General features: G+C 40.0%; 3 protein-coding genes and 1 long non-coding RNA gene across 4 annotated transcripts; 2 read left to right on the top strand and 2 right to left on the bottom strand.

Annotated features, from left to right (window-relative positions):
- The first annotated feature begins 2212 nt into the window (after nucleotides 1–2212).
- Nucleotides 2213–8617, top strand: LOC109162861 (tetratricopeptide repeat protein 33). The gene is made up of 5 exons (XM_019311573.1): nucleotides 2213–2633; nucleotides 3771–3909; nucleotides 5858–5889; nucleotides 7626–7712; nucleotides 8161–8617. The coding sequence occupies exons 1-5, from the start codon at nucleotides 2391–2393 to the stop codon at nucleotides 8293–8295; spliced, it is 636 nt and encodes a 211-aa protein (XP_019167118.1). The 5' UTR covers nucleotides 2213–2390; the 3' UTR covers nucleotides 8296–8617.
- Nucleotides 6689–7047, bottom strand: LOC109162863. Its single transcript, XR_002051165.1, has 2 exons — nucleotides 6966–7047; nucleotides 6689–6875 (listed from the first exon to the last, which is right to left on the bottom strand). It is a non-coding gene; the product is annotated as an uncharacterized LOC109162863 (long non-coding RNA).
- A 39-nt stretch (nucleotides 8618–8656) lies between the features above and the next one.
- Nucleotides 8657–9541, top strand: LOC109162862. The gene is made up of 3 exons (XM_019311574.1): nucleotides 8657–8795; nucleotides 8898–9141; nucleotides 9298–9541. Exons 2-3 carry the CDS (start codon nucleotides 9001–9003, stop codon nucleotides 9529–9531), a joined length of 375 nt encoding a protein of 124 aa, XP_019167119.1. The 5' UTR covers nucleotides 8657–8795; nucleotides 8898–9000; the 3' UTR covers nucleotides 9532–9541.
- A 1456-nt stretch (nucleotides 9542–10997) lies between these two features.
- On the bottom strand, nucleotides 10998–13664 carry LOC109162659. Its single transcript, XM_019311344.1, has 3 exons — nucleotides 13628–13664; nucleotides 12066–13459; nucleotides 10998–11971 (listed from the first exon to the last, which is right to left on the bottom strand). Exons 1-3 carry the CDS (start codon nucleotides 13662–13664, stop codon nucleotides 11015–11017), a joined length of 2388 nt encoding a protein of 795 aa, XP_019166889.1. The 3' UTR covers nucleotides 10998–11014.
- Nucleotides 13665–23318: the final 9654 nt, after the last annotated feature.

Below are 23318 nucleotides of genomic sequence, written 5' to 3'. Positions count from 1 at the left end.
TAATACTAATAATACTCAGTTAAATAGGAAAATATAAAAAAATTCTCAAATCTATACCATTATTAAAAAGATAATTCTTCTTCCTTACTTTCACACCCAAACAATAGAAAAAGAAAAAAAAATCTATAATATAATTAAAAACAAAATTCTATTTACTTGATTTATCGCCCAAACAATAGTAAATAGTAAAGGTAAATTTTAAAAAAAAAAAGATGAAAAAAAGAGAACAAAAATATTTCACAATAATATTCTATATTATCAATTAAAAATGGAATGAAAATTAGGTAAATAAATAAGTATCTATTCAAACATATTTTCTCAACCAACACCTTCACTAAGGCTCAATCTCATGACTTCCCACATAAGAGAGGTCACTACATGCCATCTGAGCACAAGGTACTTGGCAACAAACATTAGGTTAATTGAAAAAGGAAATAAATATTAACAATTGTTTGAAAATAAGAAAATATTCATAATTGACTAAAACAGAAAAAAAAAAATGGCCAGATCATTGCATTTTAATTTTTCACAATAATATTACACAGTATAATACATCAAATCACAAGTATGTCATAAATTTTACACAATTTTAAACAATAGAATGGGAATATTTCAATAATAATATTCTACACTATCAAATAAAGGTAAATTAAAAATGAAAAGGAAATACTTCAATAATAATATTCTACATCATCAATACTAAAGACATATTTTAAACAATAGTAAAGGTAAATTAAAAATGTAGCGAAAATTAAAAATGAAATGGAAATATTTCAATAATAATATTCTAAATCATCAATTAAAAATGAAACGAAAATTTGGTAAAAATATCATTGCATTTGATATTTTAGTTCGCTAATTGATTAATTGACTAAAAATAAAAGAGAAGTAATTGGATGAAAATAAATATGATATTACTAATGGATTGAAAATTTAAAAGGAAATGAATATTAATAATTGACTGCAAATACAAAATTATTCATAATTGACTAATATGAAAAAAATAAATGGTTAGATCATTGCATTTTAATTAAAATGGAAGGGAAACTAAAATTGAACGCCAATATTTCAATAATAATATTCTACATCATAAATAGTAAGTGCATATTTTAAACAATAGTAAAAGTAAATTACAAATGGAACAGAAATATTTCAATAATAATATTATACATCCTCAATTAAAAATGGAACACAAATTAGGTAAAAATATCACTCCATGTAATATTCTAATTGACTAAAAATACAAAAGAATAATTGACTGAAAATGAATATGATATTACTAATTTATTTAAAATATAAAAGGATCGCTAATTGACTAATATTATACCATTATATATTTTCACCGAGTCACCCATCCTGATCAATTGAAGGTGTTAGCTCTAGACGATGATGGACAAGATTGTGTTGTTACTACCAATGTCGTCTACAAAGAGGTTTCAACAATGTGTAAATAAAATCGTTGATATTATATTTTTTAAATGACACAATTGCTATATGTATAGACAAAAAAAAATATCCTCCATACAAATGAATTAAGATAACAATTCATTCATATAACTGAGTTGCTAGAGAACGAACATATTTGTATAATTTATAAAAAAAAATATTAAACAATGATAAAAAAAAAAAAATCTCCAAAGTTATAACACTACATGCATACATCTACACATTAGCTATTAATTTGAGCAATTATTTACTTAAATTCATACAATGATAATATAAAAACACATAAATGATCCAACCCGTATATTCAATTGAACTATATAATATTTGATATTCTAATTTAAATAATTATATATCGATCGAAATATTCTTAATATATTACAACAAATCTATTCCGTGCATCGCACGGGCGCAAATACTAGTTGTTATAAAGACAAATGACATTTGCTGAAATTAACTTAAATTTTTTAACATTAAAAAGATATGATGGTTTATATATGAAGAGTTCATTGAGGAATTTAAGAAATTTTTACGGAATGATTAATATATCTTTTTTGAGGAAACTAAACTAATATATCTTTAATAATTTAGAAATTTAAAATAAATTATTAGTGATAAAAATCTACACATAATAAATTGAAACGGCCACTTTCAACGTAATTAAAAAAATATTTGTATTGAATATTAATTCATGAATGGAGTCTATAATTTAAGTGTAATTAATGTAGTTATTTATGTTTTCAAATTTTAATTATCTACAAATATGTTGGGAAATTGAAGAATATGTTGTGCCGTTGCCTAGATGATTTCCAGATGATAAGAAGTTTTCCAGTTACGTCGGTAGGCGGCTGAGTATAAGAGATCTCTCCTTCACTTTTATTCTTCCCTGTTCTTCAGAATACTGCTACAGACTACATACTAAACACTATACTAATCAGACACCAAATATGAAGTTGACATGGAAAAGGAGCGAAAGCAGCAAGAAGCGCCCCATATCTCACTTCCCCAATCTCCCTTTCAGCGACGACGCCTCGGAAAATCTCAGCGTCGAAGTTTCTTCGTTTCCGAAGGAGGAATCGCCTCCTAACGACGACGTTCAGGAGAAGACGCCCGCCCCAATTCTCAACGGTGATGGGGAAACCCTCAGACTCGCCGACTCCTTTCAACAACAAGGAAATAAACTCGCTGAGGTAAACAAAAAATTATAATTTAATCATTGTTGTTTTTCACTTAATTGTATGGTTTTACTATTTTATCGTTTGGTTAAAATTATTGCCAGTGGAGTGGATTTGTATATTTTCTTAACGATTATGGCCCATTGAATAGCTTTGCAGTGATCCGTAGCTGAATTCTATACTTGACAGCTCTTTATTTCTGTTTAAGCTTTATTGTTGACTTACTTCAAAGTGTGCTATGACGACAAAATCAAATGTAGAGGTAGATGTGAGGGGTAAAGAGTTTCTAATGTTGAGCATCTATTTGTGAAACAAGCACCAAGCCACCAACACTTGCTGATGGGATACTAAATGTGCTCTTAGTAGTTAATAATTGCCTGAGAATGCAGAAATCCGAATTGGAAAATGTATGACAGATCCAAGGAATGACCAATGATGAATTCAATCACCTAATTTATCCAATTAGGTTTGCATAGGACTTGATCAAAATAGGGGGTGTGGCAAATCCATGCAACAACTTCCAGATACAAACTTAGTAGACTGGGAATTTTTTTATCAAACTATCCTTTCATATCTATTTGACTTGAATGGAAAATTAAATGCTTCTTGTTAAAGCACAGACTTGTTAGTCAATTTAATATAATTCAAAAGCTTGCAAGTCTGTGTCTCCATGAAAGTTATTTCTTAAACAATTTGATGGGACTGAAAGTTTGAAAACTAAATGAAAGAATTGGTAAGGAAAATAATGAGGGTTATAAAACTGTTTTCCAGGTGTTTTCTTGTTCCAAGCTGAAATTTTAATGACTTTATCCTATATATGACTTTGAATTGGATGTATCATAGCCAGATTTATAGCGTTCTGTAAGACATTTTTTAAGATATGCGGTGTTCTATTTTTTTTTTATTCCTTATAGTGTCATTTTCAAATCTGGTGCTTGTTTTTTACTACTATCTTTCTGTGCATAGTTTGATTATCTTGTACTATTTCATTTTAGTAATTTATTAATTACTTTCTGTTCAAAATAATTTGTGGTGGTCTGGTGGAAGTCATGTTTAAAGTAGATTTCTTATCTTTTTGTTTTCACACCTTCTAAAATGGCATCTACTTGTAGTGACTACTCCTAATCTTGTGGCTTTATTCATTTTTGGAAGGATGGGAAATATCGTGAGGCACTAGGGAAGTGGGAATCTGCTCTTGTATTGATGCCAGAACGAGCTGTTATACATGAACAAAAGGCTCAGATTTTGCTTGAACTTGGAGATGCATGGAATGCTTTGAAAGCCGCAACACGTATGTTCACCTTCTTTTCCTACAATATATTGATTGAAAATGAGCCTGAAGAAACTACTACAATTTTGCAATTCCTTATTTTTCATCTCTGGTAATTAACTGTATCAATAGCGAGAATGACAATAGAAAAGCAAATGATCCACTTGCTACTGAAGGGAAAATTGCATCATGGAATCATCAAAACCAAGCTTGCAGCTATTTCTTTAGGCCTTTCAAAGGTTAGATTGGACTCCCCTTAAGCAGCAGACCTAGGGTTGCTCCAAATATGCCTCTTAGCAAGGGCACCATGTGGTATAAGTGTATAACATTCTTGATGTTCTACTATGTGGAGGCTGGTGGATAGTTTCAGACTTTCAGCTAAGGTAATCTATACTTGAATTGATGTGATTGTGCCCAGTGCTCACAAGGGAGAATGTCTCAAAAAAAATATTGCCGACGGCCAATTAGCTTCCGTGATGATTTCCTTGGCCACTTGATTGGTCATTACTCATTACATTAGTTAGACATCAAGAATGACTTTTCACATAAAGATTTCCTCAATGTGAGTCTGATCAAGTGTGCATACTAAATCTTTCTATGCTTCAATACACTCTTCTTGAGCTTGGTTGGGTGGTTGACATTGTGGTGCAGTTTGGTCAGTAGTGTGGCATAAACTACTAAGGGTGAAGGGTCTGTTTGGTTCATGGGTTTACACACCGGGAATGAGAATCAAAATCATCGTTAGTATTTAGTTGACAACTTTTTAAAACACAACTATGAGATTTGATTACCTCTTTAATTAAAAACCTCATTCCCTAATTAAAAACGCGTATCGTTCCATCTTATTGGTAATCTGATTTTAAAGTTTGGATTAGTGCTTTTAGATTTTTGTTTTGAATTTTTTTTTGTTCATATTGGTGCTTTGGATGTCATTATATTATGATCAATTGTCTTAATTTTTTATTTTTATATTTTTAAAACCTCTATTCCCATTATAGGGTCTTACATAACCAAACATCAAACTTGGTAATCATTCCAATTCTACCCTACTACCAAACATGCAAAATACTTTCACCAAAACTCATTATCATTACCAAGTATTTGATTCCCATTCGGATTCCTATTCCCTTGTGCGAACCAAACACACCCTAAGTTTTCATCTGTCATTTTTTCCAATGGAAGGCTGTTTTTGGTTGTGTGGATAATATTTTCATTACAGCAAATAACAATCAAGATAATGTAGAGTTGAAAATGGTTCCATTCTTGTTGATTGTAAACCCTAGAAGTAGTTGACCCAGCCCAACTTGTGTTTTGTGTGTGTGTAGGACTTTCTGTACATGTCTTGACAAAAAAAAAAATACACACAAACCTTTCCTATTTGACATGGTGGTATCATAGCCCCAAGTTTTGGTCAGAAGCCCTAGGCATTCCCCTTTTCCCCAAAAAAAGATTCTCACTGTGATTGTCTTTTCTTGTTCCAAAATCTCCCAGTGGTAGTATTGACAAACCAACACCAATACAGAAAATAAATTTGAATGAATTGAATCAAATTGGTGTTGAAGCCATTTTTTATTTGAATTTGGGATGATTGAAGGAGGAATATCCTGATTGCAGTGCTTGTTAGCGTGACCAGGCAGAAAGATTGGTGTTGGCGGTAACCATGGTTATGATGTTAGAAATTAAAAATTAGAGATGGTAATAGACCAGATGGATGGTAGATTGGTAAGAAACAGTGTGCAGATGAGACACATAATAATTTACTTGTACTCTGTTCCAAACGTGGCATAGCCCTGCATTCTTATGCCACTCATTCAACTTTCATTTTGTGTAAAATACTAAAGTGGCATTACCATGTCGCATAATACGTATGTGTATATGCACAACGTGTAAGGGGAAATGAAAATATTTTTCCCATTCTTGTTAAATATGTATAATCTCTTTTTCCAACTAATATATATGTTATGAGCAGGAGCTACTGAACTGGAACCAAAATGGGCTGAGGTAACAAAGTTACAAAATATAGTCTTCAAGAATATTTTTTTTAATACATAACAGCACTACAAATAATATAAGTACTGGCGTACTGCACTTTCCACTTTGTATGTTTCACCAGTCATTTGTCTATGAAAATATTTATTCTTTTGTGCTGGTCATGACATTCCACTTGAGTTTTAAAGTTACTACCATAACTGCAATTGCAATTGGTCGATTCTGTTATGCTTCTTTTGTTAAAAGGTTTCCTAACCAGATGCTTTAAACCTTCTATGTGATGTATCAAAATATTTTCTGGAAATCATGATTCACGTCATTCACCTTGACATTTAGTATTGACATGGGTAAACATATTATTGTCTAACTTATCTCCTGATAGTTTACCATTATTAGTTTATTACAAGGTAAAATGGCGGTTTTGGTCCGTTAGCTATACCTAAATTGTAGACTCCGTCCATGAATTATTATCCTATACAATTTTCCCCTTTAATAATGTTGGAAGTGACAGTGTCATTTTGTTAACGTTAACAATTTATTTTCAATTTTCAAATTATTTAATGTCATATTGATCATTTTGTAAAATTTTCTCAAATTCCTTCCATGAATCTTCATATATATGCTACTCTTACAGCAAAACACTTGCTAAATATTTGTTTGTCTTGATTGAGGAGGAATTTGAGAAGTGAAAATGACAAACATGAGATTACTTAGTATTGAAGATACACTAAATTGTAAGTTTAATATATTAGTTTATTACAAATTTTTCTTTTGTTGTATGTAAATTACTTTTTTTTTGTTTTTTTTTTTAATATCTCATCGAGTTCATGCCTCAATAGTTAATATATGCAATTTAGTTAACATATTAAAATAACTATTTTTAAAAATTCAAAATGTAAGTGAAAAATATTTTTTTAAAATATTTACCTCCAAAATGTAGTAGTAAATACTCAATGTCTTTTCCTTTAGAATCTTCATCTTTAATCTATCTCAGAATTCTGATCCATCAATAACGTACAAGCTTATTAGTAAGGAAATAATAATAATGATTACATTTTATGATAAAAATAAAAGGAAATTAGAAGAACTTTTCTCTAATATAATTGCAGTTAGCAAAATAAAATGGAGAGCCAAGCTGCAAAAATCTTAAGTAATCTCCTGCTTGTCATTTTTGCTGTCAGATTTTTTCTCAAGATATACAAGTATTTTATATTTAACAAGGGTTTTGCGGTAATAATAGCATATAAATGAAGACTCATGGAGGGAATTTGAATTTTTTTTACAAAATGACCAATACGTACTTCAATAATTTGGAAATTCAAAATAAATTGTTAATATTAACAAATTTTACAAGTAATGGATTGAAACTGCCACTTTCAACATAATTAATGGGGAAAATTTGTATTGGATAATAATTCATGGACTGAGTCTACAATTTAGGTATAACTAATGGACTAAAACCGTTTTGCCTTATTGCAATGGTGTTCTAATTAGTTTGCATGTAATCCACTGGTTACCTTAGGACAGCTAGCTCTGTGTCGTAGACACACTCAAATTTAAATGCTGATGTAACATGTTGAACACACTATTTTCATGCATTGCCATTTCTACACTTGATGATACCAACTTAAATAAAACCCAAGGGAGTTTAAATAAATTCTGGAAGAGATAAACTTCAACTTAAGAAAACAAAAACAGAAAGCCAGGTTGATTGTTTCTTACAACATTGATTTAATTTTTCCATCTAGGCATGGATCACACTTGCTAGATCACAACTAAATTTCGGAGAGCCTGATAATGCAATTGAAAGCTTTGATAAAGCGCTTGCTATTCAGGTATAGTCTTAATTTTCTATTCTCTTAGCAGAATTTTCTCCTGGATATGAAGCGTATTGAGGCATAGCAAACAACAATAGACCTTGTGGTTTATTTCTCCAGGTTTTGGCCTTGTTTGGTAAAATATTTAGCTTATCAGCCAATTTTGGCTTATTTGACCACTATTAGTTGTTTCACTTAGTTAAAAAATCAATATTAGTGTTTGGTTAATCAGCTTTTTGTAACTCCAAAATGCTACTCAAAGCAACTTTTTTAATTTGCTTTTTGAAAAAAGAAATTATACCAAACAGCTATCTGCTAACAACTAATTTACCAAACACTTTTCTACAATCAGCTAATGTTATCAACTAGTCATACCCTCTAATAGTTATCAGTTAACAGCCATTTACCAAACAGAGTCTTTAGTTTGTTCACCGCCACTCATTTTTACTACATTCTCAATTTGCAGCCAGATTCAGTTGAGGCACACAGTGATCGCAAGACTGCATTAGCTCTTGTGAAGAGGCGAAAACTTGTTCATTCATCAGGCCGCAGCATGGACCAGCACCGCTTTGCAGTTGGTGATAAGACTGAAAGCTCCTGAGGAGTCGGGAATTTGTGTATATATGCATGCTTTGTTCCAGTCAACAACTAGTGTGAAGTTCTTATGGAGTCGTCATTTCGCTTCAAAGATCTGTGTAAACTACTAGTGTCAGACCTGAAGGAATTAAGGCAATCTGTTCTGTGGTTTGGCCGGAACTCCGGCGAGTTTGATATGAGATGTAGTAGCTGGCCGGCAATCACAAAGAGTATACCTGTAATCTTAGGTGAACGTATCAGTTATCAAGCATTTGTGTTGTATGTTATCCGAGATTATGCTATAGAATTCAGATTTGAAAAGTACAGAATCTTATCTTTTTGACCTTGGGTGAAGTGTCAAATAGCACCCTGAACCAACAACGAAATGTCATCCCGCACCCTAATCTTATATAAGTGATTATTTGATTCATAAACCAAAAAAAATTGTTCGCCTAGCCTTTTTAACAGGTTTCCCTGTTGCTTAGATGACGTGGCTCCGGTTAAAATCTGACGTGGAAATAAAAGGTACGAAATTCTCTTATTTGACGTTAAAATGTAACAGTTTCTTACGAATTTGGGTTATTTAAAAAATATTCATTTTCTGCATATCTCAAAAACGTATTGTAGACGAAGACGAAGACGACTGCCTGGGTTTTCCGTTTCCTCCGTCGGCGACGACCCAATTTCAGTTTCAGTTTCCATTCCCTCCGTCGAAGCCACACTCTCCAAGATGTCATCTTCCTCAACTTCATCACGGGTTAAAGTAAACATGGAGTATGAGCCTAGTGTTTATTGTAATTGTGGATTGAAAGCTCCAATGTGCACAAGTAGAGAATCGGGAAAGAAATTCTTTGGGTGTCAAAGATGGAAGGTATGTATTTATTGAAATTTTGTATGAATTTTGATTTTTCAATTGTATTAAAGTTAAAGCTAGGGTTCGTTTTTGGGGCATTTTAATTGGTTTTTTTATTGTGGTAATTTTTTACTTTTTTTATGGGTAATTTTGTTAATTGAGTTGTATGTATAGGATGGCAATGGTTGTGGCTTCTTCCTTTGGAATGATCATAGTGCAAGGAGGATTGAAGGTGAGCATGAAGATCTAAAGAAGATGGTGGTATCTTTGAGGAATGAAATCGAAGTTGTTAAAGAATTAATTGTAAATGAGTATTGTGGTATGAAAAAAGAAAAGGAAGTGTTGAGGATCAAGTGTGTTGTTCTCCTAATTGTAATTGTGGTGCTTCTAGCAAAACTTTGTAGTTAGAAATTGTAATGGTTTGGCATTGTAATGAAAAATTGATAGTTTGCAATTTAATATCCAGTTTGCACTTTCAATTTCCAGCTTGCATTGAATTCCAGTCTGCACTGTCATTGTTGCCATAATTGTTCAATGAAGCAATTTTTTATTTCTGCCATAATTGCAGAATTCCAGTCCAGCTTGCATTGAATTGTTGTCATATTTTCCAATCCATTTTAAATTTCTGCAATTTTGAATAGTTGCCATAATTGCTGAATTCCAGTCCATTCTATTCTTGGGCAAACTTGTTGATTTCCAGACCACAATCAGTAGTGCATAACATGTAAACCAATTGTAATCTTAAAGCAACTCAAACCACCTAAATTGGGGAACCAATACAGTAAACCAATACATGTAACCAAGCTGATGAAGCTGTCTTAAGCTCTAAAAGCAATCATGGGAGTACTGGTCTAGGAAGCTGTTGCTGAGACCAGTTCTGCCCAATTTTGCAGAATAATGTGATGATTTTAAGCTACTAAGTGGATATGAAATACCATCAAGATTATGTAGTCTAATGGTACTCGAGTTGGACTTCCATTTGGAAAGTTATGAGTTCGAGCCTCAGTGAAGGTGTTATATATCCATTTAGTAGCTTCTTGCTAGTTTTAAGCTTCTAAGCAATACACAATCTGTAAGCTTCTAAGCAATACACAATCTGCCTGGCAGTCTACTTAGTCTAGTCTGTCTGCAATAATTGATTATTGCAGACTAATTCAAATTGTCTGCTTAGTCCTCTGCAAGCACCTTGAGGGTGGTTAAAGCTAAGAGACACCTTATATCACCCCAGTCTGCTTAGTCCTCTGCAAGCACCTTGAGGGTGGTTAAAGCTAAGAGACACCTTATATCACCCCATGATGCATATGGCCAGTATGCTGAGGGTGATAAAAGGAGTTCCTATTGCCAGTATGAAATAAGTTCGGGGGAACTAGTCCATGAAGTCGATTTAGCTGAGACTTGTTCTGCCCAATTGAGAAATGAATGAATACCCAATGATGGATTGTTTGCTGGACAATCTCTGAGGGTCTACAGCTTGTTGTGGTACTGGCAGCAGGGATGAGGCTCTATTGAGCTGACCTGCTGTGCAGATATTTGTTTGGTGGATCTACAACTTTAGAGATGAAGCCATTTCTTGCAGGTTGATGCAGATGAGATTGATGTTTAAAAAAAAATACAGTAAACCAATACAAAATTCAGTTTTCTGGCTAATACAGTAAACCAATACAAAACATCAGTAAGCCATAAACAAGTGAATAAGCATTATGTTGCCAAAAGTTACTGCCAAACAAGTGCCAAAAATCATTAAGCATTAAGGCAATAAGCCATATGTACATAAGTCATACTACATTGTACATTACACAAGTGAATAAGTCAGATTTACATAGAATACATAAGCCAAAACAGTCATAACAGTCATTCAGGTTTATGTTGCCAAAAGTCACTGCCAAAACAGTCAATCACCAGCTTGTCCTTGTTGGGTAGGACAATATCTTTTGTTGTGCCCCTTCCCCTTGCATAGCTGACAGGTCATTACCCTTCCCTTCCTTGACAACTTTCTAACCTCTTCACTTATTTTGTTTTTATCCTTGTTCTTTTCATCATGTTCAAGCTTTCTTTTTTTCTTGGGTCTGCCGGTCATCTTCCTTGGAACTGGAGCATGTAACTCACCACCTTCAGCCCTTGGCCAAAATTGTTCTCCATTTATGGGCTGTAGTACATGCTCATAGGTCTTCATGTACATCTCTTTACTGTAACATATATGTATGTACTGATCTGGCTGATCCCCCTTGTGAAATATTGCACAAATGGAATGAGGACATGGCAAACCAGTTAATTGCCACATTCTACAAGAACAAGTCCTCAAATCTAAATTGACCTTGAATTGAAACCTTCCCTTTTTCACCTCATATCCATCAACTCCATTGAAAACCACCTCCCAATCTTTACTCCCAATAATGTTTTCATTCAACTTCTTCATAATAATAGTGCCATAATTCCCATTCCATCTTTCACCAAGTGCTTTCTTCTTTGCAACCCTCTTCATCATTGCAACTCTTATGTCCTCTAGCATTGGAATGATATTCTTACTCCTTGCATCCAACAATGTCTTATTGAATGCTTCACTCAAATTATTGTCTGTCATGTCACATCGCACTTCCTCTTTGAAAAAAGCTTTGCACCAAAATTTCATAGGATACTTATTGAGATCATGAAGAGCTGCAGCATCTACCTTCTGTAAAGCTTTTACCTTATCTGTAAGTAGTGCTTGATTAGGGGTCTTTGCAATCTGCCAAAACAGTCCCTTTAGAACCATCCCTCTGTGAGTCTTACTCCAATTGGCATGGACATGCCTAGCACAATTTCTGTGCTCAACACCAGGGAATAGTTCCTGAATTACAGTAGATAACCCCTGTAGAAACAAGAAACAGATTATAGTAAACAGAAACACAAACAGATTATAGAAAACAGAAACAGAAACATATTGAATGTAGAAACAGATTTACCTTCTGTTGATCACTCATTAAAGTCCATTGAGTGCTGTCCTCAATCTCCAAGTCAGTCTTCAAAAGATTCAAAAACCAGCTCCATGACGAGTTATTCTCAATCTCTACCACAGCCCAGGCAATTGGGTACATTTGATTGTTCCCATCTCTGCCCACAGCTGAGAGGATCTCACCTTTCAATTTACCTTTCAGAAAGCAGCCATCTAGACCAATAAACTTCCTACAACCCCCTAGAAAACCCTTCTTCATTGCATTAAAACACACATATATCCTCTGAAATACCAAGGGTGAATTAGGAACAGTGCTAGTTGTGTGAATCTTCACAGTAGAGCCTGGGTTAGAATTCAAGCATTCTTGTGCATAATCCCTAATCCTTTTGAACTGGCTCTCATACCCTATGTCAAGCTTCTTCAGAATCCCAGTAATTGCCCTTCTGCACATACTAACAGTGACATTGAGGTTCAACTCAGACTTTATATCTTTGCTCAACTCAGAATACCCAATAGTTGGATTCTGCCTAACCTTGTCTTCATATTTCCATTCTAACCATTTTTTACTAACAATGCCTAAGGTGAATTGACTGTTGCATTTATGATCTAAATGAATAGCTTTCAATTGAAAACACTTTGTTCTTTCCTCCCACCCTGCACTCACATGAAATCCACACCCCTTTCCAAGACATTCCACTCTAACATACTTTAAACCATTCTTCTTCCAAAATAAATCCCTCTTGGTGTGTATAGCATAACTTATCATGGCAAGTTTGAACTGCACATTATCATCAAAATACATGCCTAATTCAAGAAAGGGTGGATCAGATTTAGAGTTATATTTAGGGTACTTATCATTGTACCTTGATTGAACCTCATTCCCATCCTCATTCTCCAAGTCTTCTTCAACAGTTGGTGGATTTTGTGAATCATAGTACACAGAATCTGCCTCATCTACTAAAGGATTTTCAGATGTGGGCACAGATTGTGGTATAGGTTCAGCTTGTACTCCTATTTTCCTTTTCCTCTTAGTCCTATTTGTAGTCTCCTCACCTTCACTGTCACTACTTATATGCTCACTGCCACTATAATCAGCATCTACTTCACTCCCTTCTTCCTCACCCTCACTGCCACCATGCTCATCTTCTGAAGTTTCTGTCCCCCCTTCCTCACCCAATACTTCATCTTCTACCCCTAATCTCTCACCCAATATATCAGCTTCTGCCACCTCTTCCTCACCCACTAATCCAGCTTCATTCCCATCATCCTTAGGCCCAGGCAAACATAAACCAACCACCTCAGGCTCATCTACCCCATGCTCAACATATATCTCACACTTTTGATTTTCACGAGCAATCTTAGCTAAATGTAGACTACTAGCATCATTATGTAAGAGTTTTAAAGCTGTAAAGGGTTCAGAGGTCAACTTATAGGTAAGTGAAACTATTTTCCCATATCTTTGGGCTGATATATATTTCATTAAGTGGGGATAACATATTAAGTCAGGGTCCACATCCAGTACCTCTGTTTCACCATTCAAATATTTTAACGCAGGGGATTTGACAAAATTACCACCATGATGAATTATTAAATCCACCCTATTAGTCATCCTGACACAAAAAAATACAATGCACATTTTAACATTAAAGCAACATCATGCAGTTTATACAGAGCAGCAAACTAGAGCAGCAACATCATATAGTATATATAAAGCACATTTCTACACTTAACAAAGTAGAGCAGCAAGACCAAAAAAACAGCCTAACTGGAGCAGGACCACAGTATATACAGACAAAAACAACTTAAACCCAGGACCCCACTGCATCACAATCAATACAAAATTAAACAAAAGCTAAAGCAGTAGGTCCCCACTACATTTAAAGACAGTATATTCAATTTAAACATATATAGGATTTAAACATATTCAATCCCCACTACGAAAAGCTAAACATATATTCAATTTATAGACAATATAGCATGACCCCACTACATCACAATCGATACAAAATTACATATTAAAAGCATATATTCGCAAGGATACTCAGATATTATTCTACATACCTTACTCGGTTTGAGGTTTGAGCCTTCTTTCCAGTCTTCTTTCCAGTCTTTTCGGTTTAGGGATTTAGGGTTTCGAACTACAATTACAGATTAGGGCTTAGGGCTTAAGCTAGAGATTAGGGATGGGTTTGAGATTATGGATTTGGGAATGAAATTCTTCAAGTCGCGATAGGGATTTGGGATTTAGGTTTCTTCAAACTTTGATAGGGATTTGATTTGAAATACGCAGAAATTAGAGTTGATTTCGAAGTTGTTATTACAGTAAATAGTTAATGGATGCCACATCTACAAAACATGACACGTCGCAGCCAAGTCATTGCCACATCACCAACTTATAACCTTTAACTTGAAGGTTACCTGTTAAAAAGGCTAGGCGAACAATTTTTTTTGGTTTATGAATCAAATAATCACTTATATAAGATTAGGGTGCGGGATGACATTTCGTTGTTGGTTCAGGGTGCTATTTGACACTTCACCCTTTGACCTTCAAACATAATTCAATTTCGCCTCTATGTTATTAGCTTTATCTAATTTGTTTTATTATACACATTTTTATTGGATTTTTAGCAGGAAAGAAAAAAAATTAAACTTCATATGCATTGTGGTAAACATTTAAAATTTAGTGAGAAATTAAAATCTAAACTTTTGTGTTAGTTCAAACATTTTTGTTTTGTAACAACTATACCTAATTATGCAAATTAATTGTATTTAAACAGTTGAATGAGAAATTGCTTCAATAACAGTTAAGTTAAATAATTTTCTTTTTTACTATTATAAATTGCTTCAATTGAACATATTTATGTCTTCGAGTGTAGAATTTTAGCTTTTGAGGGCACATTTTTATGATACCTATATGTGTGTGTATTGGATCAAATGCAAACAACTGCTCGAGTAAAAAACTGCAAATTTATCTTGTTTGTTGATATGAGAACGATCAACAACTATAAAATAGGGGGTTTGGAAAAATAAAAAATGCGGTGGTGTATATAAAATTTAAGAGTTAATTTCATTTTTGGTCTTAGATTTATAGGTGACAATCCAAAGTTTTTTTTTTTTTTTTTTATATTAGAACATCCACTTTGGTCCTAGTATTATTATGGCATAACCATTTTTGGTCATTTATCAACAAAACAGTTTAAATATTGTTAATACAGACATTTCGGTCTTCAATTATGAAAATTTTTTAAAAAATAAACATAAAAATATAGCGGTTCAACCTATTTTGTATATAAAAAAAAAAAATAATAATAATAATAATAAAATAAAAAAAAGAAAGATTGAAATATCTTTGTATTTAACACATTTCAACAATTTTGTTCAATGAGGACTAAAAATGGATATGCCATAATAGCTGTGTGTGTGAGAGATCTTGAACAAGTCATGTGGTGCATCATATCGTTTCCTTAATTAGCTCTCATCATAATTCAACCGGTGCAATATTCCATTCCCCTTACGCATGTATGTGAAGCCAAATTAATTATTAATTATTGAAAAGATCAATTCAGGTATAAGCTCATGTCTCCTAAGAGCATCACCCCAGCGCATCATACTGAGTTTTTAGAACAGTAAATAAGGATGTAGAGAGGAGAGAAAATGATTTGGATTCCTCTGCAAATGATGAATATTGGAACAGTATTTTTATATTTTTTTAAATTATCACCTCAACGCGCACAGTAGGTGGCCACACGGGTGCGTGTAATGCCGGTGGTGCGTCAGGCGCGCTGTCAGCGCGCCTGACGCATTGTTTCTTTATTTTTTAATTTTTTTTTTTTAAATTTAGTTTTTTTTTTTCTTTTTTCTCTCATTTTCCATATTCTCTTTCCTAGTCACACTTACAAAAATTTCTCAAAAAACCGCAAAAAAAATCTACTACTATGAATGCTCTAATCTGGGTAGTCATCCTATCCTAGCCAATATCAGGTGTATGAGTCAGACCTAGAGATGGAAACACGCGCAAAATAGCAATTGAGATCGAGTAAGTCAAATTAATTATTACTTTTCCATTCTCCCTTTAATTATTATTGGTAGGGAATATCCCGACCGACATAAACTCCACCACGACCGGATTGCCTTTGTCTTTGTCTTTCTGTCTTTGCAGGTAACAGGTCGGGCTTTTACGAAGAACCCGGTCGGGAAGGAACCGGGAATTGCCCGAGTGATGGTGTCGACCACCGAGCGGTAGCCCTTCGGCGGGAGAGCTGACAAAGGACACGTGGCGGCTCTTCACGACGACAGGCAGGGCACCCGGGAGGATGACACGTGGTGGCTACGTGGAAGACATGCCGAACGGCTGGAATCCTGTCCCCGGCATAGCGGCTATAAATACCCACAGTAGCTACAGTGTAGAGGACTTTTGGACGATCGATAGGTTGTTGTTAGAGAATCCCGACCGCACTCAGTCGGTACTCAGGGCAACCAAGTAGATTGTACTTAGGGCCTTTACCGTGATCAATAAAGTCTTTTATTTGCTTTAAACGGTCTCGGGTATTTTATATTGCTTGCGTATAATTAGTAGTATCATTTTGGCGCCGTCTGTGGGGACCTGTGCAACAAAGCTACGTCTTGACGAGCACTCGGCCTCTTTACAACAATGTATCCGTGGGCATACAACAATTTCGCCGACGACCAAGCAGATGCGGCGAGCTCATCTGACCATCACGCTACCCAACAACAAGGTCAGACGGTCGATCTCAACCTCAACCTCTCACCACCGCATCCATCAAACGCATACCCGGCCGCCCAACAGCCGGTGAACTACATACAACCGGGATTTCAGACGCCCGGTCAGCAATACCCTCAACCGATGATGTATCCCGGTCAGTATCCATACCCGGTCCCACCTCCGCCGTACGGGTATTGGCCAGGCCAACCGATGTACTACACTTCCCCGGTTGGCTTCCCACCATATACGCCTGCTTATACAGCTCCAGCCGCCGCCCCTCCAGTACAACCGACCGCACAGGTAGAGCCGCAGCGTCAGACCGCGTCCCGGGCTCGACGCTCGGCTCATTCGCGGTTGGGGTCGGGGGTGCTGATGCGATGGAGGCACCAGCTCAGGCCGTCCAAGCGGAGGACCCTGAAGAAATTGCCCGAGCGGCGGCTTTTGATCATCTTCGACCGGAGATGCGCCAGCGTTTGGGACCCCAAGACCCGAACCGCGGGCAAGAAGACGTACAGATGCAGGAGGCTAGCCAGGAGGCTTCATCTGGGTATAGCGGGTCGAGATCTCACCGACGGCGACGCGCTCGGGAAACAGCCCAAGCCGTCCAAACCGCCGAGCTCAACGAAACCCGAGGATTGCTCTATAACCTCCAGGCGGAAGTTGTGCAGCTCAGGAATGCGTACCCTGCGACACCCCCGGTCAACCAATCGACTCTGCACCAGACGCCTTTCACAGTAGCGGTAATGGCCCAGCCTTACCCGCTCGACTTGAAGGTCTCTGGAGAGAAGAGTTATGACGGACGGGCAGACCCTGAAGCCCATGTGAATGATTTTTATAGCAACATGATGATGAAGGGCGTTTCAGACGCCGTAATGTGTAGGGCATTCTACTCTACGCTCACCGGTCGAGCAGCAGAATGGTTTCGGACCTTACAACCGGGCTCGATCGACAGATTTGACACGTTGGCGATCAAGTTTGTGAGGAAGTTCATTACTTCCAAAGTGGTGAGAAAGTCCTATATGTACCTTGAGAAGGCCAAGCAGCTAGAAGGGGAAAGCTTGACCGATTTCCTCGTCAAGTGGAAGGCAGCGGTCGGGGAGGTCGAGCCTATGGACGATGCGACCGCCACCCATATGCTTCACATATCTCTCCGGGCGGGACATTTGTATCAAGACTTCATCCTACACCCCCCGACCAGTTATGAGGTGGCCCTTCGAAGGGTCACAGACTATGCCAACGCCGGCGAGGCGAACGCCGTAAAGCGCTTGCAGGAGGTCGGCTCTTCGTCCCGTAAACCGGCCGGCCGGGCGGAACATCGGTCGGGAGATGACAATCCCCGATCCCGCACCAGGCCTGGCGAGTTTACGGCCTTGAATCGATCCGCAGCGGAGGCCATGCAGTACGCCCAGTCTTGCAATCTCATCAAACTCCCCCATCCCGATCGAGATGGCCCTGACAAGAGTAAGCACTGTGCTTACCATCGATGCGCCGGGCATGACACCGAGGAATGTACGCACTTGCGCCAATTGTTGGAAGATTTGCTCAACTTGGGCAAGTTGGACAAGTGTGTGGGGAAGAGAGAGGACAACAAGAGGAACACCGATCGGAGGGATTACAGACGCTCTCATCACCGCTCTGATCGGTCAGGTCAGGACCGAAGAGATGATCGAAGGGACGATCGTCATGATGACCGACGGGACCCTGACGCTCCGTCTGGCAGCCGCCCATCCGGAAAGCCAACCATACACGTCATTTTCGGCGGGCTGGAAGATGCTTCCCGACCGAGGACAAATTGCCCGGTCGCAATAGTGGATTCCCGGGAGACCGGGAAGAGGCAGAAGATGGAGCCCATAACCTTCACCCTTGAAGACCAACCTAGCAGCAGTGACCACGGCATGGAGGCGCTCGTGGTCACGATTGACGTTAAGGGGACAGACGTCCAGAGGGTTATGGTCGATACGGGCAGCAGTGTGAACGTCCTATACTTGGACGTCTTTGAAAAGCTTGGCCTCGACAGGAAGGAGCTGACTCCGGTCGGTGTACCACTGTCAGGATTTACCGGGACTCTTATTTACCCCGAGGGAAAAATAACGCTCCCGGTCGAGATCGGCACACCTCCAAAGTCGATCAAAACGGAGCTGGAATTTGTTGTGGTCAACCTTCATTGCGTCCACAACATTATCTTGGGCCGACCCGCCATTATGAAGATCGGTGGGATAATTTCTATGCCCCACTTGTGCATGAAATTCCCCACCCCCAATGGGGTCGGTGTGGTCCGTGGCGACGTCCAATCCGCCCGAAAATGTTACACCCGAGCGGTTAATAGACGCGACTCCGGTCCATCTTCCCGGGTGAACACCATAGCCAAGGAAGAGGCTAAGGGTCGGAAGGAACAACCTGAGCCTTCCGAAGAAATAGAAGAGGTTCCCCTGTCCGAGGACCGCCCGGATAGGAAAATCAAGATTGGCCGAGCCCTCACCCCCGAGCTTCGAGCGGAAGTTTTGGCCATACTCCGGGAGTATGCTGATATCTTTGCGTGGGGGCCTCAAGACATGCCCGGGATCGATCGATCGGTCATCTGTCACAAATTGGCCGTCGATCCCACAGCCAAGCCGGTCGTGCAGAAAACACGACACCTTTCCTCCGATCGCCGCGAATTTGTTAGAGAAGAAGTCAAAAAGATGGCGGCGATCGAGCACATCCGTCCGGTGGTCTATCCCGAGTGGGTGGCAAATATTGTTCTTGTTCCTAAGCCCCCAGCATGGAGGATGTGCATCGATTTTACGGACCTCAACAAGGCCTATCCGCTCGTCCCGTATCCTCTACCGAGCATTCACCAGATGGTCGACGAGACGGCCGGGGCCGAATTAATGAGCTTCATGGATGCCTTCAAGGGGTACCATCAGATCATGATGCACCATGAAGACGAGAGCAAGACAGCCTTCGTGACCCCGGACGGGCTGTATTGTTACCGAGTGATGCCGTTCGGCCTCCGGAACGCAGGAGCGACCTACCAGAGGATGGTCAACATGCTCTTTGCCGATCTATTGGGCCGAACGATGGAAGCCTACATCGATGATATGCTGGTCAAGAGTCGGGACCGATCCGACCACACTCGGGATCTCCGGGAGTGCTTCCAGATCATGAGGAAGTACCAGTTGCGCCTGAACCCGACCAAGTGCACATTCGCGGTTCAGACCGACAAGTTCCTCGGCTATATGATGACCAAGAGAGGAATTGAGCCCAACCCGGCCAAAGTAAAAGCCATTCTGGATATGCAACCACCTTCCACCGTTCGGGAAGTCCAGCAATTGACCGGGCGGTTGGCAGCCCTCAGCCGGTTCCTCTCTAAGCTAGCCGAGCGCGCTTTACCTTTCTTCAAGGTATTGCGGAAGGTTAAGGGATTCGTCTGGGACGAAGAGTGCCGAGCGGCTTTTAATGAGCTGAAGGAATATCTTATGTCACCGATCGTGCTCTCAAAGCCTGAGCTCGGAGAAGAGCTAGACGTGTACCTCGCCGTGTCCGATCGCGCAGTAAGCGCAGTGTTGTGCCGAACCGATCCGGAAGGAGTCCAGCGACCGGTGTACTATGTAAGCCACGCGCTACATGGTCCCGAGCTCCGGTACTCCCGGCTAGAGAAGGTCGTCTACGCCTTATACATTGCCGCGAAGAAGTTGGCTCCCTACTTCCAAGGTCGAGCAATTCGCGTGTTGACCGATCAGCCGATCGGGCCAGTCCTCCGAACCGCTTCATCATCCGGCCGCCTAGTCAAGTGGGCGTTAATGCTGACACAATACGCGATCGAATACCGACCAAGACCAGCTATCAAAGGTCAGGCCCTTGCTGATTTCTTGGTCGAGTGCACCGCCCGGGATACCCGACCCCCCGAGGTAGCGGATCCCGAGGCTGAGTGGTGGTCGTTGGCTACTGACGGGTCGAGTAGCAAGAAAGGAGCAGGAGGAGGAGTGGTGGTCACGAGCCCGGAAGGATTCAAGGTTTATTTTGCTCTCATGTATCAGTTCCACCCGACCAATAATGAAGCCGAATACGAAGCCTTTGTTAATGGCTTACAGTGCGCTCGGGACTTGGGGGCTGAATACATCCGGGCGCAAACGGATTCCGCGCTCGTGGTCGGGCAAGTTCTCGGGGATTATGAAGTCAATGGAGAGCGTTTGCAACTGTACTGAGACCTTGCCATGGAGAAGCTTGCTCAGTTCCGGGGGTATACCGTCCGACATATACCCCGATTGGATAATGCCGACGCAGATATCTTATCTAAATTGGCCCAAGACGCCCCGGAACACATGTCGAAGATAGCCCGGATTTTGGTGATCCCGAGGCACAGCATCCATCGTCTACCGGTCAATCCAATCCAACCGGCAGAAGACAATTGGATCACCGATCTGAAGGAGTTCCTCGAGCACGGTCGACTTCCAGACGACCCTCAGCGTGCTCGAAAGGCCAAGTTGAGAGCCCCGAGGTTCCAAGTCTTGCATGGCCGTCTCTACAGGCGATCGTATGGAGGCCCTCTCATGCGTTGCTTGACCGCATTTGAGGCCGATTTAGTCATGAAGGAACTTCACTCGGGAATTTGCTCTTCGCATCAAGGAGGCCAATCGCTTGCCCGTCGTATCATGCTGATCGGGTACTATTGGCCGTCCCTCCAGCTAGACTGTGAAAAGTTAGCTCGGGAATGTGAGACGTGCCAACTGTACACCCGGATGCCTGGACGACCAGCAACCTTCTATCAACCAGTCACGACCGCAATTCCTTTCGCTAGGTGGGGGGTGGATATCTTGGGCCCCTTCCCTCAGCTCTCTGGTCGGAGAAGGTTCGTGATTGTCGCCATTGATTATTTCTCCAAGTGGATAGAAGCCGAGCCCCTAGCCACGATCACCTCTCAGCAATGTGCTCGTTTTCTTTGGCGAAATGTGGTTTCCCGCTTTGGCGTGCCCGTACATCTCATCAGGTGACAATGGCCGCCAGTTCGTAAGTCAGTACTTCCAGAACTTTTTGGCCACGATCGGGACGACTCACATCCGATCGTCGGTGGCTTACCCGCAGGGAAACGGACAAGTGGAGAATGCTAACCGGACGATCTTGGAAGGTCTGAAAAAGAAGCTACATTCGGCTGGTCGTAGTTGGGCCGATGAGTTGCCATATGTGCTGTGGACTTATCGGACGACCCCGAGAGAAGCTACTTTGGAGACCCCTTTCGCCCTGGTTTATGGAGCCGAAGCTCGACTCCTGATCGAGGCTTGGATCCCGACCGATCGAGAGAGAACTTACAATGCGGAGGAGAATGAGCATGCGATGGCCGTAGACCTCGATGCGGTCGAAGAAAAAAGAGAGCTAGCCGCTCGGCGTATGGCCGAATACCAGAAGCGTGTTAAGAGTTCAAAAGACGTTCGGGTCAACCCTCGTTATTTTCAGGTTGGAGACTATGTTCTACGACGAAGGGAGGCCAGTCAACCTTTAGAGGGCGGAAAGCTAGCTCAAAACTGGGAAGGGCCGTACATCATCAGCGCGATCATACGGCCGGGTACATACCGACTGGAGACAACAACCGGTCGGGTAATCGAGGGGACTTGGAATTCCGAGCACCTCGCTATGTTTAGGCATTAAGCCTATTTTTTGTAACCTTTGGACGAAGTGGGGGCTTGACCTGCGTGTAGGTCCCGATCGTCGTTTGTAATTAAATTTCAATGATTGTAAATATTTGTTTAACCGCCTGCGAGCGGGAAGGTTTTAATGTATATACGGTCGGTGATTGCTCGACCGCTTGCATGCGGCGGCCCGGTCGGTTATTTTCCTTACCTAGTTATATCGATCGGGCGAATTTCTCGACCGGTCAAATGCGCTCCACATCGGCGGACATGCGAGTCACGCCACTGATCGGGGAAGCCAGGAGCACACAGCATAATTCCCCGATCTGATCACCTCTTGTCCACTATTGCACTCACTCGTGCCATGAGAGCACAATAGTGTGGGGGCTGGGATAAGGGAGTGTCTGTAGGCCCATCGCTCGGGAAAACTCGGCTATCGGGGGCTTACCTATTTTCAAAATTTCGTCAAGGCCTGAAGATCGGGTAAACCTGATCGGGTTGGCCAATATGACGTTGACTTAAGTCCGTTGTTCGGAGATATCCCGGACGTAGAGGCTTGGATAATCTCAAGATTTCTGACAAGGCTTGGAAATCGGGTAAACCCGATCAGGTTGGCCAGTTGGACGTCGAAATCTCGAGCGTCGAGCGGGTCGAGTAATGCAGGACCGGGCCAAAAGGCCATGAGGTCGAGCATTAAGGGTCGGCTTGTGCATGAACAAAAATAAAGATACAGAAAGAGGGACGAGCGACGCAAGTTTAACAAAAGATGAATTTCATTGATTTAAAGGAGTGCCCGGTACAAATTCGGGACCGGGCTCCCGATTGATGTCACTTACAAAAGAAGCAGAATTAAAAACTACTCTACTTCTTCGCCTCGGCATCGCCCTTCCTCGGCGCTTCCTCCCCGCTCGGGCCGGCTTCAGCCCCACTCGCC

The sequence above is a fragment of the Ipomoea nil genome, unplaced genomic scaffold (genome assembly GCF_001879475.1).
Source record: "Ipomoea nil cultivar Tokyo-kokei standard unplaced genomic scaffold, Asagao_1.1 scaffold2957, whole genome shotgun sequence".
Taxonomy (NCBI): domain Eukaryota; kingdom Viridiplantae; phylum Streptophyta; class Magnoliopsida; order Solanales; family Convolvulaceae; genus Ipomoea; species Ipomoea nil.
The sequence above is the reverse complement of the archived record's forward strand: the minus strand, read 5'-3'. Positions and strand labels throughout refer to the sequence as shown.

Excerpts from the sequence above, each read along its gene's own strand:
- LOC109162861 (XM_019311573.1), top strand. The coding sequence starts at position 2,391 with ATGAAGTTGACATGGAAAAGGAGCGAAAGCAGCAAGAAGCGCCCCATA. Across the intron at positions 5,890-7,625 it reads TGGAACCAAAATGGGCTGAG|GCATGGATCACACTTGCTAG; the intron begins GTAACAAAGTTA and ends TTTTCCATCTAG. Across the intron at positions 7,713-8,160 it reads ATAAAGCGCTTGCTATTCAG|CCAGATTCAGTTGAGGCACA; the intron begins GTATAGTCTTAA and ends CTCAATTTGCAG.
- LOC109162862 (XM_019311574.1), top strand. The coding sequence starts at position 9,001 with ATGTCATCTTCCTCAACTTCATCACGGGTTAAAGTAAACATGGAGTAT. Across the intron at positions 9,142-9,297 it reads TTGGGTGTCAAAGATGGAAG|GATGGCAATGGTTGTGGCTT; the intron begins GTATGTATTTAT and ends TTGTATGTATAG.
- LOC109162659 (XM_019311344.1), bottom strand. The coding sequence starts at position 13,664 with ATGACTAATAGGGTGGATTTAATAATTCATCATGGTG. Across the intron at positions 13,460-13,627 it reads TTTAATAATTCATCATGGTG|CTTTAAAACTCTTACATAAT; the intron begins GTAATTTTGTCA and ends AACCCTTTACAG. Across the intron at positions 11,972-12,065 it reads TAATGAGTGATCAACAGAAG|GGGTTATCTACTGTAATTCA; the intron begins GTAAATCTGTTT and ends TTGTTTCTACAG.